General features: G+C 43.7%; 1 protein-coding gene across 1 annotated transcript; it reads left to right on the top strand.

Moving 5' to 3' along the window:
- Positions 1-7,645: 7,645 nt before the first annotated feature.
- On the top strand, positions 7,646-11,807 carry gdf10a (growth differentiation factor 10a). Its single transcript, XM_086258110.1, has 3 exons — positions 7,646-7,942; positions 9,475-10,628; positions 10,770-11,807. Exons 1-3 carry the CDS (start codon positions 7,699-7,701, stop codon positions 10,959-10,961), a joined length of 1,590 nt encoding a protein of 529 aa, XP_086114236.1. The 5' UTR covers positions 7,646-7,698; the 3' UTR covers positions 10,962-11,807.
- Positions 11,808-14,483: the final 2,676 nt, after the last annotated feature.

Below are 14,483 nucleotides of genomic sequence, written 5' to 3'. Positions count from 1 at the left end.
TTCCTTAATCACCGATCAGCCCTCCTGTCAAGTGGTCAGAGTCAGGTTCTGAGAAAATAGTCAGTCAGTGAGATCTTAAGCACAATACGTCTTTCTAAGCCACAGGCTGTGAAGACAGAAGTGAACCAAAGTGAATCTGAAACATGTCAATTAAACATGAAGCAATATTCCCACAGAGGTCTGGTGTACTCTAGGTTCCTTTTCCCCACACACTGTCAATATCTCAAAAGAGGTGAAATTATGAGAAGTGAAGTCCTGTCCTCCACTTTTTAAACAAGATGTCCCACTTTGGTCTCTGTATGTATGTGGCCACCTGTGAGTTCAAGAGTCTTGTATCAAAAGCAAAGAGCCAGAGGAGAAAGAAAACCCCAAAGCGCAAATCTATTTATTGAGACAAATTCAGAGCAGAAAGGGAAATATTTGGTTAGCTCGGCGGTAAACGGTCAGCAGTGCTGGGGCAGTTCGCAGTTGAAGTCGGGGGGAAACAGCCGGCTCTTTGTTTGTGGACAGAATGGTGCACTCCGTGGGGTCACTGCAGGAGGCCCAACATCACAGACACAAGGACATACAAACGATTGCCTACACATACATTCACACAGACACACACAGACACATATGCACAAACCATAACATTCCTCTGCTTCTATGAATGTTTTATTAACCATGTGAATGGGTCACAGAGGTATACCCTGTAGCATAACTACAGTCTCCATAGTCACACACATACATTACACACTCATGCTGACTCTTACTCTCATTTACATGTACTAAGCAAAGTAGATGACATTCCTCGCCTTTCGTAGCTCCCCAAGATGTGCCTTCTTCTGCCACTAGACTTCTTCACCTCATTGGAAGAAGGTTTTGTTTGCAGTGACCAAAATACAGTATATTTCCGGAAATAATCACAACCCTGGATAATCTGTAAATGTTTCTGTATGTATTAATGCATCTATAAGGCTGGCCAATAAAGCTGATACTAATAATTCATTCATATATTAATTCCAGTAAGCTATGCAATTGCAAATGTATAAAAGTTGGCACTGATTAGTCTAAATTCAGTACACAACTAGACGCTAAATATAGTTATATGCCCCATTACAACCCTTGCTTTCCTTGCAGGGGCAGTTTGAGAGTTTGGGGTTTTGCCTGGGCTTAATTGCTGATTGTCTACACCTGATGAGAGGCGGATAAAAGCCAAAGATCAGCTTGGAGGGGAGGCGCCTCTTCACGCCAGATCTCGCCACGCTCTCTTGGCTGTCATTTTTAGATGAGATCATTAAGTAATTTAAAATATAACCAATGTTTTTACAAAGTCTGGTGTTTGTCTCCACTTTACATTGTGGCTTTTGAGCCGGCTTGAAACATAAATGGGGGCTCGTCCGGGATATTTTGGACTCTTTTAGCAAGCCTAAACAGCAGAGGATTTTTTTTTTGTTTGGTTCTTTTTTGGTTTTTCTTCTTTTGTTTTTTTTGTTAAGGTATTTACTGTGACTGAGCAAACTCTCTTTAGTGCGTTTTAGCTGGGTTGTTGTGCTGCCCTTCCATCGAAGCACATTGTTATTTTGCTTTGCTGTAATTTGTTACAGTTTAGTGTGTTTGGTGGCAGTCCATGGCAGTAAGTGAGTGGCGTTTAGCCACACTTGTTGTGATCACTTTGTGCTCCAGTTGGTCTTTTTTGGTCACAGATGGATGGATGGATAACAAGGTTAGCATGGTGGACATTTCATATTTGATGATTTAATGTCAATGGCTTCTGTAGTAGTGCAATGTATAAGGCACAACAGCAGAGCAACTCCTCAGGTGACTGAGAATGTCAGTGAAGGACATACACTATATTGTCAAAACAGATTGAATTAAAGGAAAAAAAAATAAGACTAGTTTGTTTCCTTTATTGAAGTTTGTGGCTGTAGTAACTTGTCATTTCATCCCTTTAGACTGAATCATTAATAAATTAATGTCAAGATATAACAAAATAATGAATTATGATCAGTTCATCCTTAAGTCAAAGAGAACATTTGGTCCAAGTGTGAAGAAATTCACCAGAGGTTCATGGGATATTGTGTTCATTAGAATAGGAGATATGGGCTAACATACAACCTGAAAATATAATAACACAGGCACGAAATTTAAAAGAAAAAAAAAACTTATATGGATAGATACTGAAGCGTTTAAACAAAATTGTTGAATATATTTCTGAAATGTTTTCTTTAAAACATTCAAATGGAGAATATCAATACCATGTCAAGCCTAAAAACATGCAACACACAAATATTAGCCATAAACTAACCATTCTTTATTAATTTTAGTGTAAGACATGACATTTAACCCGCCCATCAAAAATATATAAACATCACTTTGTGGGTTTTTTTGAGAAACCAAAACATCAGTACTAGAGGATGACTAGCATATAGTTGATCCCTAACAAATTCCCCATGCTGATGCACAAACATCCATTAGACCCCCAGTGTTATTCTCTGGAACCAGAAACTCTCACCCAACATGCAAAGGTGCTAAACTAGGAGCACTTCCAGATACACCATCAGTCCATGCACCACACACAGACTCAGACACACACAAGCATGTTAATTCCTCACACTCTTCCATTCCCCCACAGAGAGTAGAGCACAAGTTCTGTTTGGTTTGGACGGCCCTACGAGTGGACCTCCATGTTGAACAAACTATAACACACCGTGGCCCTGTAACACAGCCTGAGTGGGGCTTCACAGTTCAGTGCTGCTGCAGAGATCAGTAGACAGTAACAACTTTCGCTCCAGACCTGGATTATAAAACTAGTCTAGTCTAGTAGCTTTGAATCAGTGCATCTACGAATTTTTTTACAAAAGTTTTGACAAAAATCCAGATTATACATAAAGTATTTGGCAATTTCTAATAATGTTTGCATGTTTTGGAGTTTGGAATCCATCCATCCATCCATTTTCATCCGCTTTGTCCGGGGCCGGGTCGCGGGGGCAGCAGCCTAAGCAAAGAGGCCCAGACCTCCCTCTCCCCAGCCACCTCCTCCAGCTTATCCGGGGGAATACCAAGGCGTTCCCAGGCCAGCCGAGAGATATAATCTCTCCAGCGTGTCCTGGGTCTGCCCCGGGGCCTCCTCCCGGTGGGACATGCCTGGAACACCTCACCCAGGAGGCGCCCAGGGGGCATCCTTGTCAGATGCCCGAACCACCTCAGCTGGCTCCTTTCGATGTGGAGCAGCAGCTGCTCTACTCTGAGCCCCTCCCGGATGGGAGGCCAGCCACCCTTCGGAGGAAGCTCATTTCTGCCGCTTGTATCCGCGATCTCGTTCTTTCGGTCACTACCCACAGCTCGTGGCCATAGGTGAGGGTAGGGATGTAGATCGACCGGTAAATTGAGAGCTTCGCTTTTACACTCAGCTCCCTCTTCACCACGACGGACCGGTGCAGCGTCCGCATTACTGCAGCTGCAGCCCCAATCTGTCTGTCGATCTCCGGCTCCCTTCTCCCATCACTCGCGAACAAGACCCCGAGATACTTGAACTCCTCCACTTGGGGCAGGAACTCATCCCCGACCCGGAGTGGGCACTCCACCCTTTTCCGGCTGAGAACCATGGCCTCAGATTTGGAGGTGCTGATCCTCATTCCCGCTGCTTCACACTCGGCTGCGAACCGCTCCAGTGCGAGCTGGAGGCCCTCACCCGATGAAGCCAACAGAACCACATCATCCGCAAAAATCAGAGATGAGATTCTGAGGCCACCAAAGCGAAAGCCCTCCGCCACTTGGCTGCGCCTAGAAATCCTGTCCATAAAAATTATGAACAGAACCGGAGACAAAGGGCAGCCCTGGCGGAGCCCATCACCCACCGGGAACGAGTCCGACTTATTGCCGGCAATGCGAACCAAGCTCTTGCAACGGTTGTATAGGGATCGAATGGCCCGTAGCAATGGGCCAGACACCCCATATTCCCGCAACACCTCCCACAGGACACCCCGAGGGACACGGTCGAATGCCTTCTCCAAGTCCACAAAACACATGTAGACTGGTTGGGCAAACTCCCATGCACCCTCAAGTATCCTGGAGAGGATAAAGAGCTGGTCCAGTGTTCCGCGACCAGGACGAAAACCGCATTGTTCCTCCTGTATCCGAGGTTCGACTAACGGACGAACTCTCCTTTCCAGCACCCTGGCATAGACTTTCCCAGGGAGGCTGAGGAGTGTGATCCCCCTGTAGTTGGAACACACCCTCCGGTCCCCTTTCTTGAAGATGGGGACCACCACCCCGGTCTGCCAGTCCACAGGTACTGCCCCTGATCTCCACGCAACATTGCAGACTTCAATGCTCACGTGGGTAACGACAGCGAGACCTGGAGGGGCGTGATTGGGAGGAACGGCCTCCCTGATCTGAACCCGAGCGGTGCTCTGTTATTGGACTTCTGTGCTAATCACAGTTTGGCCATAACGAACACCCTGTTCGAACATAAGAGTGTCCATAAGTGCACGTGGCACCAGGACGCTCTAGGCCGTAGGTCGATGATTGATTTTGTAATCGTATCAGCAGACCTGCGACCATATGTTCTGGACACTCGGGTAAAGAGAGGGGCTGAGCTGTCAACTGATCACCACCTGGTGGTGAGTTGGATCAGGTGGCGGGGGAAGACGCTGGACAGACCTGGTGCACCTAAACGCGTAGTGAGGGTGTGCTGGGAACGTCTAGCAGAGGCCACAGTCCGCGAGATCTTCAACGCACACCTCTGGCAGAGCTTCAACAGCATTCCGAGGGAGACTGGGGACATTGAGTCCGAATGGACCATGTTCAGCGTCTCCATTGCCGAAGCTGCTGCATTGAGCTGCGGCCGCAAGGTGGTTGGTGCCTGCCGTGGTGGTAATCCCCGAACCAAATGGTGGACACCAGAGGTGAAGGGAGCCACCAGGCTGAAGAAGGAGTCCTATCGGGCTTGGTTAGCCTGTGGGACTCCGGAGGCAGCCGACAGGTATCGACAGGCCAAGTGGAATGCGGCTCGGGCAGTGGCTGAAGCAAAAACTCGGGTGTGGGAGGAGTTCGGAGAGGCCATGGAAAAAGACTTTCGGGCTGCCTCGAAGAGATTCTGGCAAACCGTCAGACGTCTCAGGAGGGGAAAGCGGTGCTCTACCTGCACTGTGTATAGTGCTGGCGGAGCGCTGCTGACGTCGACTGAGAAAATTGTCAGGCGGTGGAAGGAATACTTCGAGGACCTCCTTAATCCCACTGACACGTCTTCCGAGGAGGAAGCAGAGTCTGGGGATGAGGGGAATGACCCGCCAATTTCCGGGGGCGAGGTCACTGAGGCAGTTAAACAACTCCTTGGTGGCAGAGCCCCTGGTGTTGATGAGGTCCGCCCCGAGTTCCTGAAGGCTCTGGAGTTTGGAATCCCTCTGATAAAATACAATTAAATGATCAATAATAGGAGATGCAGGGATGTCTTCACTCTGCCATGACAGTGCAGTGATGCATGCTGTGTGTTGGTTTCTGCAGTTTTACTTGTGTTTTTAACGCTACTTCTGGTTTTAAGGTCACTTCACTGCATATCACTGCAGCACACTTATCCTGATAAAGGCTGTTATGCATGTAAGTTGGTTATATTTATTAAAATCAAAATGTGTGAATTCTGATCTCAGTGTGAGTCTGACTACTCGCATATGTGGGGTTGAACAGTTAGTTTTAGATTATGGCGGTTTCTCTGTGGGGGTTTTCTCACATAGCAAGGCTGTTGTCCTCATAGTCATGATGGAGAGAGCAGCATTAATGTAATGCCCAACATTAATCTCACACTGCCCTACATATTCAGCGTTAGAGTTCACAGCCATTTCATGTTGTCTTCCTCACACGTAAACTTAGATTGGGCTGGGGTTTTTTTCTCCACGGGATCATTTATTTTGAACCTAACGCCCTTTTTCCACATATCACTTTCCGTCTCTCTCTGTGTTATTTTCAAGATGTTAACGTGTTTCAGTAGGAATAACTGTATTTTGTCTCAAGCCACTCATTTTGTCTTAAATGCAAAAGATCTCTTTGTTTATAACCATGTGGTGGTTTAAATTATAGCAACAAGACACTCCCATTTTGTCATAATGAAAGAAGTGTTTAATGGCTTGTTAATAACAGGGAAAGACAGTTTGCAGTTAGGCAACTTTTTTCTAATGATATAACTTCCAAAGAAGCAATAGCATATTGTTCAGTTTGTTTGCGTAGCCATGAGTTTTGATTTATAGAGTGGTCATTCATAAAACGTCTCTTTTAAATCCTCACTGGATTTCTCACAGTTCTTATTTTTTAAAGATGACACTTTAAAATGAGTTTTCTTGCAATCAGATAAATGACCACAGCCATTTATCATGTTTTGTTTTTTAACTCAACATGGTATGAAGAGAGACAAAGCATTCATGTATCTGTGTGCTATGACAAAAGTCTAAAGCACGCCACATCCAACAGAATGCTCCTCTGCTATCACACTAATATGCATGAACACACACACACACATTTCAAGAAAATCATGAGAAGGGTCCAACTTTAGGACCTATTGCTTCTATGTAACATATTGAAAAAGAGTATCCTGTGGGGCCCTTGGGGGCCAGAAAGGTACTAAGTAGCTCTCTCTACGTGTTATCGTGCACGCTTTTGTGTGTGTGTGTGTTTGTGTGTGTTTTTGTGTGTGTGGAGAATAACCCGAGAGGCCCAGCTAGTTACAGCCTCTCTGCTGGAGACCACCACTTCCACAAAACAAGCATTGTTGGTACAGAACTCCAGACAGTGGAGACACACACTGGAAATAGCTTGTATGCACACATGCACACACACAAAATAAAAAAAATACATACACAGCAGAGAGAGGACTTTGCTGAGTTTAGATCCACCAACCCCAGCAGAGGCCATGTTCTGTTTGCCATGAATAAAATCACAGTAAGTCCTTCAAAAGAGTTTCATCTCACAGTCTTTCACTACCAACTCTCTCTCTCTCTCTCTCGCACACGGAGAAAAACAGCACACAGCATAAAATGTGGATCACTGTCCTAACAATAGCCCTTGGGTGGTTGGTCAGACTATTATTGTAGGTATTTCTATGCTAATTATGTGTGACTGAGAGCGTGTCAAAAGCAGTTACTGGAAATAATGTGGTGAGCTGGAAATTGTGAGGTGGAATTACTTTGCCCACAAATAGAAAAAACACAGTTTGTTGAGTTTGCTAAACAACTGAGTTCAAGTTTACTCCTGAAACTTGATCTGTGTTTGTGTTTCACTAATGCAAAAGAGCATAAGGACATCATCAACAACAACACCATCAGAGTCTGTGTGTGCGTGCGCGCGTGTGGGGAAGGAGGAGGGGGGGGGGTGAACATCATGACCTCCACTTCTGGCTCCGCGCTCTGCCGAGTACTCGTTGGCTCACATGAGTATACGTCAGCGCCTCTCACCGCTCCGGTATAACCCCCTCAAGCCTCTGGCGCTCACAGAGACTCAAGTGTAAAAGTAGCAGCTCTAACTGTTGCCACGGACTAAAACATTCAGCATCCAGGTCCTGCACAGCTGACAGAGAAGAGAGAGACGCGCTGGTGAAAGTGAGAGGAGAGGTGCAGCATTTGCGCACTGCTTTTCTAGTCTGGATTGCTTTGGCGCGACTTTGGATAGTTTTGCCTCTTGGACTTTTTGGGTTTTTTTTTTTAATTTTGCCTTCATTTCAACACTGAAATGGCAGCTCTCGGCACGAGTTCCTCGCACCTGTTCCTGGTGATGTTTAACTGTTTCCTGGGCGCAGCATCGTTTAGGACAGTAACCGAAGATGGCAATTTCCTCCAGCCCTCGTCGAATCAGTTCTCGGATGACCTGGGGGAGGAAGTGGTCTCTCAGCACATGTACAGGTTGTACGAGAAATACAACAAGGAAAACCGCCTGAAAGAGGGAAACACCGTTAGGAGTTTCAGAGCTAGCCAAGGTGTGTGAAAATAACAGCGTTCAATCTATAGCCTTAATCAGAAGAGCTCCAAAAGCTTTCATTTATATTTAATAATGGAATCAAAATTTTAAAAAAATAAAATAAAGGTGTGGGTTATTCTTGGAACTCTAATCCAACACAAACATATAAATGTGTTGGGAGAAGTGTCTGATCCTCACCATTAGAAGTGCAAACACTCTGGGGTTGCGTGTCTCGTCCAGATGCTTTAAATAGGTGCGATTGTTTTGGAACAGTCTGAGAATGTATTTAAATGATTTTGGGACACTGCGGGCACGCTGTGTTTGTGGTAGCAGCTGTGCCCCTTGTGCGCACAGTCTGATCAGTTACCCCAGACAGACGCGCAAGAATGCACGTGATTCCCTGCGTGCAGTGTCCGGTAAAATATATCACAGTGAAACCTAAGGGACAGTCGGCCTCTGCGGTTAATACAGGACAAGAGTAACGTCCTGGAGTCGAGAGAATTAAAGCACAGTCGTCCCTCTCTGTCTGCTGTTTTTATAAACACAATTCACAGGCACGTACATCCTACATAGCTCTCAGATAACATATCATAACACTAGTGTATTTTTACTGCAAAAGCTTGGTGTAACCCAAGCAGAGATGTAGGAGGTTTTTTTTTTTTTTTTTTTTGCAACAATGTAATATCTGTTAAAACAGTTGATTATGTCTTGGTGTCTGGGTAGACACTGCAGGCTGTATTAAACTTAAGGGGAAGCTTTAAGAGAAACTGAGGTAAGCATTTCCATATGCAGGCGATTCCAGGGTAATGTATATCTTTTGAGTCAGTCTATACTTCCGCTGAACTCTTACACAATGAACAATAACTCTGCTGTTGAAGTAAATGTTCATCATGAATATGTAGCTCTCTGTTCCCCGCCGCCCCCTCCACCCCTCCACCTCTGCCAGCCAGATCCGCGGAGTCTGGTTCCTCTTAAGGGCACCTTCTGAAATCCTACCAAGCAATGAAGTTGTGCACCAGACACTGAGCTCAGTCATGTAACACAACAGTTTAAAGAGAGGTGTTTAATTGTCCCACATTTCTTTTAGATTTTACCACAGATACGGGCTTTCGCTGTAATATGTTAACCATTTTCCAAATGCCTTTCCTTTTCATGTGGGAATTCATTAATGTTCGTTTCCATCGGAGTCAATCAAACTTTATCTAGATTATCACTTAAAGCTCAAATGCCTGAGTTCAAATAAGGTTCAGTTCCTGTTGCCATTGCCTGTGCTGGCAGATGTTTCTATTTTCTAATCACAGTATATGTACTGTCCCAAAAGTCAAACATCCAGAAAGTCAGACTAATTTAGGCTAAATTATCCACTCCAAAAAACAGCACTCAAAAGCTTAAGAGTGATTTAAAAAAAACAAAACTGCAAAACTGTTTCTGAGTAAATCTGCAAAAAGCATTTCTGGATTTTAAGACGGTGAAATGGAATAAAACAAAAGTTTGCAGAGTGCTTTTCACCTGCCTGCCTCACACTGACTGGCTGATTGATTATTTTTGCAGGTTCTGCTGACCACAGGATGATGTACCGACTAAACCTTACAACCCTCCAGGACTCAGAGGTCATCCTCTCTGCCACATTCCACTTCCTGCTGAACAGACACTCGTATCAAAAACCCTGGTTCTGTAAACGCTTCAAGAGCTCAACCTGCCGCTCCTCAGCCGTGCACCCTTCTCTGTCTATCAGCTTGCTCCTTTATTCCTTCTCCTCTGGGTCAGAGGTCAGATCTGGGTCAATGGGGTCATTTCTAGGCAATGTGACCTTCCACCCCCACAGGAGAGGGGTGTGGCAGATGAAAGATGTGACCCAGGTCATTAAGGAGGCGCGGGACAGGGGTCATCTGTTGGTGTCAATTGAACTGGAGTTAAGGCAACAGTTCAGGACGAAACCAGAGGAGATCCTCTCTGCTGGCAGTATGCCCTACCTGTTACTGTATGCAAATGACCAAGCCTTAGACGAGCCCAATAGTGTGGCTGCAAGCCTACAGAGATATGACCCGTTTAACGAGGGAGGAGAGCCCTCATATTCCTCTCAGCTCCTGCACAGACCTAACTCCTCACCAGAGGTGAAAGGACGCGTGAGAAGGGAAGCAAATCTGCTCTCTGACCCCATCCAGAACAATGAGCTGCCCGAGGTTGACTACAGACCTGATTCATACAGGAAAGATGACCTTTGGAAGAGCACATGGTACCTGACACTCAAACACAAGACTAAACCAGGAAGGAAGGAAAAGAAGAGGAAGAGCGAGGAGGAAAAAGATGTGGAGCAAGTTAGAAAAGCGCATGAATCTCAGGTTTTGAAAGATGGAGAAAGAACATCACAGGGCATCAAAACCAATGATTCAACTGTGGAAAATCTCAAAGATAGCCACAAACTGACTGTCAGTGATGGGCAAATGCATGAGAGGAGAAATGAGGGAAAAGATGGAAAGAAGCACAAGGGAAGCACAAATACACTGTCACCTGTTCTGAGGTTTGATGAACAAACAATGCGCAAAGCCAGGAGGCGGCAGTGGAGTAACACCCAGCACAAAGGCTGTTCGAGGAGGAACCTCAGAGTGGATTTCACAGATATTGGCTGGAATGAGTGGGTCATAGCACCCAAAGCCTTTGATGCTTACTATTGTGCTGGCACATGTGGCTTTCCCATGCCCAAGGTAGGAGCACAATCATCCAAGCCGTGTTATGTAGGTTCTTTTGGTTCACGTGAGCTACACTGATAACCTTAATGTGCACTTTCTAATCTCTCGTATTTATTTTCTCATTTGCATGTTTCTCCTTCACTCAAACTTTTCCAGGTGGTGAAGCCAACTAACCATGCCACCATTCAGAGCATAGTCCGGGCAGTTGGAATTATCCCTGGGATTCCTGAGCCCTGCTGCGTACCAGAAAATATGAGTCCCCTGGCTGTGCTCTACCAGGATGAATCCAGAAACCCAGTGCTCAAGGTTTATCCTAACATGACTGTCCAGTCCTGCTCCTGCAGATAAAAAAGAGCTGGAAACAGATTGAAGAGAAACAGAAAAACTGGACTAACATGGACACAACCATACCTCTGTTAAGCGGTTTCCTGATATTGAAAAACAGAGTCACTTTGGCTGTCATTATTCCTAGAGGAACATAGGCTATAGTGAAATTACTTCCATCTCTTCTGTCCCGGGGCAGCAGAGTTGAAGAGACACATTGTCTGGCATCTGCGCTTGCAAGAGGAACAGAGTCACACATGTAAAGTTGATGCTCCACATGTGTAACAGAAAAGAAATACATAAAAAGCCCAGTAGTTTTCATTCTGTTTGAAATAATATTGATGTTTCATGGACAGAAATATTTAAGGGATTTTTTTTGTTGTTTTTAATGGCAGAATGTACTTATTTTTCAAACAGCTCACAGTGAGTTTGTGTTCACGTTTTCTTTGGATGCAAAGACTTTAAGTAAGAGACTGTTACTGTGTCATCAGGCAGCTTATGCGAAAACATACAAACAGTGGAGATGATGAAAAATGTATGCATTTTTACATACTCTGTATAGCTGTTCCTACTTTTAAACTAATCACGCCACATTGTACATATATGTGACGTTGCAAGATATTGTACTTTATTGCTCTTTATATCTTAAAAAGGAAGTATCCAATGAACTGTGGAGAGCATCTGGAATTCATTTGCACCCACCCGCCCCCTCATAACACTTCAAGAATGTTATAATGAAACCAGAAATATTTTTCTATTTTAAATGTGAAACTTGGTTTAAAAAAAAAGATAATTTCTCATGGTTAGAATATATGTATGATTAGATGAGATTGTACATGTGTATTGTTTAAATTATGAAAAGGTAGCATTCTATAAGTTAGAATAAAGACATAATTTAATCCAAATGCTCTTGCTGGAACATTATTGTTTCACACAGTTTGTTATTCTTGGACATTATCGTGCGTAATGCTTGATTCGTCAGGGTGAACTTTTCTGTCAAAACAATCCTAAAAGGGCACCGCTGTTTCAAAATAGCCGAGCACAAAAGCAGGAAGGTTCCACTCAAAGATAGCCGACATTCCCCAAGAGCCCCCTTGAACCCATTATTACACCTCACCAAAGGCTCATGCGTCTGTTGTTCTTCAAATAATGTGACTGATGCGGCCGCCGCGGGTTAATGGTTGATGGAGGAAGCAGGCAAGCGCATATTAGGACGTCAGACACTTGAAATTCAAAACCCGCTGCACTTCCTCTCTTCTATCCATGTTCAGAAGCAGAGTGCTTCCAAGTAAATGGTTTTCTTTTCTTCAGATTTATTTTTGTTCTTTTTAAACAGATGGCCACAGATAGATGATCTCAACCACTTCAGTTCAACTGCTTGTCGCTTTTATTCGCCGGAGGAGGAAGCTGACCCATGTGGTGCCAAAACAGTGTGTCAAACTGACACTGAAATGACAGAGGGAACCATTTAATTATTAACTCATTACTCTGTGGCTACATTGCCTTGAGTCTCAAAAGTTGGCAGTTTCCACATCTGCTCTCAACCACAAGTGGCTTTGAAGTTTTCTGCGACTGGACAGCAATTTTGTCTCAGAGGCAGAGAAATTTGGGGGAAAGGGGACGCGAGTCCGAACCCTTGTGCTGCATGTAACTGGAGCTATAATAAGTGTGCCATCCCTCCTTCCAGCATGGCTTTTTCCATTGTAAGCTTTTCCCTTTTCCATCCAAGAGTATTCACCCATTTTGGGAAGGTTCTATTGTCTTAAAGCAATGAATCAGAACAAGTTCATGTGGCTTTTTTGACAGTGATCAGCAGGAGAAGATCCTTTAATGTTAAAGTAAAACAAGATATTCCCAAATAAGACAGGCTCATTAAAATCTGTACCAACAGATACAATAGACAGCGATGCGTCTTTTATAAAAGATTGTGAATATTTTTACTCACATGCATTTTATGTTTGTGTCTGCTCTTTTTAGAGCACCCTGTAGAAGCAGCTGAACATTTCCTTTTAGCCAATAAAAAAGGTGGAGGTCTGTGGTACGATGAAACTTGAAAATACAAAGTGTAGCTCTGTTTTACTGAAATTTGAAAAGACGAGATGACAAGAAACACAAAAAGATGATCTTTAAATCCACGTTTGAAGACGTCGGCGTGTGACACAGGAGGGGAGGGAGAGATGCCTGACGTACAAAAGCGTGATTCAGTTTTCTCCACACAAGTGGAAATGTTCAGTAACTGCAAAACCATGTTACGATTTACAGCGCCTAACCACCTTTTAAATTAGGATGATGACTGTAATTAGGGCTTATATAAATCATGCTTACATTAATAGAAGTTGTAGCTTTAAAATAGGCTGGCTTTAATGTAATGAACAAATTCAATTTTTTTTTTTTTGTTCCTCCCCACCAAATTTCTTAACTGATCCCATTTACAGTCTGGACCTACAGTCTGCTATTAGAAAGTGAACCCCATGTCAACCGCAATCATGGTCACAGGAGAGTACTTACAATGGTCAATTCCAACCAAGAAAACCACAGTAGTCTAGGCTCACGTTCAGAGCGCAAAATGCCTAAAAGCCTAAATGAAACGAGGCGAGCAGGGGACCAAGAACAATATTTGTTTTTCCATATGATGACTGTTCAATTAAAGGAGACCAATACAGCCATTATTAGACAACAGAGGATTTTCTGTGTCTGGGCTGAAATAGCTCTTTCCTCACGTGGTTACTGAGTTCAGAGAAGCAATAGTGCTGTTTATTAGAACATGGCTTCAATAGAGTGACTCTTAATTGCCCATTTAATCATATAGACTAAGTTTCTTTTTATTGTGAAATCTTATTTTCCTTTAGAAACTCTAAAACCTCCATTTTTTACCAGATTGAAATACGTTTTGGGACCTTTTATCAAGCATTATTTTAGTAAGGAAACAAGTATTTGGGCTCCTTAAATGTAAGTGCTGGTTTAAAACTCAATACATATTCAAAGGAATAAAATTGTCAGAGGATATTGAGCAGTTTTCATGTCATCTACATGTTTAAGTCTCTGTTATAAAAGGTGGATGATGTTCTTCTGATTGTAAAAAAAAAAATGAAGGAAATCTTTTTCCCGGGAAGTTAAACTGACTTAATCAAATAAGACAGAAAACAATGTATGGGGAACTACATCCCTGCTTTTGTTATAGACTGACAGGACAAGGTCTACACTTGACTTTTCCATGAACTTCATGCCTTCTTCTTGGCTCATTTACCTGCAACAGAGAACTATTTATGTCCATCTGTCCACAGCCTGTCCCTAGTGGAAAGTAAGCGGCACAGGATTGGTGGATAAACATAAAATCACAAGTTCAAAGTGGTGCAGTCTACCTGGATTACATCCAAGTCTGCAGATGAATGATAACTCAGAAGTTTATAAAACTAATAATTGATTTTTTTTTTTTTTTTTGGAGCAGGCATCCTATTTAAATGAGCTGCTTAATATGGTATTTTTCAGCTCATTTGTTCAAATAGCAGACTAAAATGCTGGATGCAGATCTCAAATGCCACAGGA

This window comes from Aulonocara sp. 'chitande type north' Nkhata Bay, linkage group LG13 (genome assembly GCF_057382095.1).
Source record: "Aulonocara sp. 'chitande type north' Nkhata Bay isolate Kocher_YH1m ecotype deep benthic linkage group LG13, A_spYH_male_GT1.1, whole genome shotgun sequence".
In the NCBI taxonomy this organism is placed as follows: Eukaryota; Metazoa; Chordata; class Actinopteri; order Cichliformes; family Cichlidae; genus Aulonocara; species Aulonocara sp. 'chitande type north' Nkhata Bay.
This window is presented reverse-complemented; position numbering and strand designations above follow the sequence as displayed.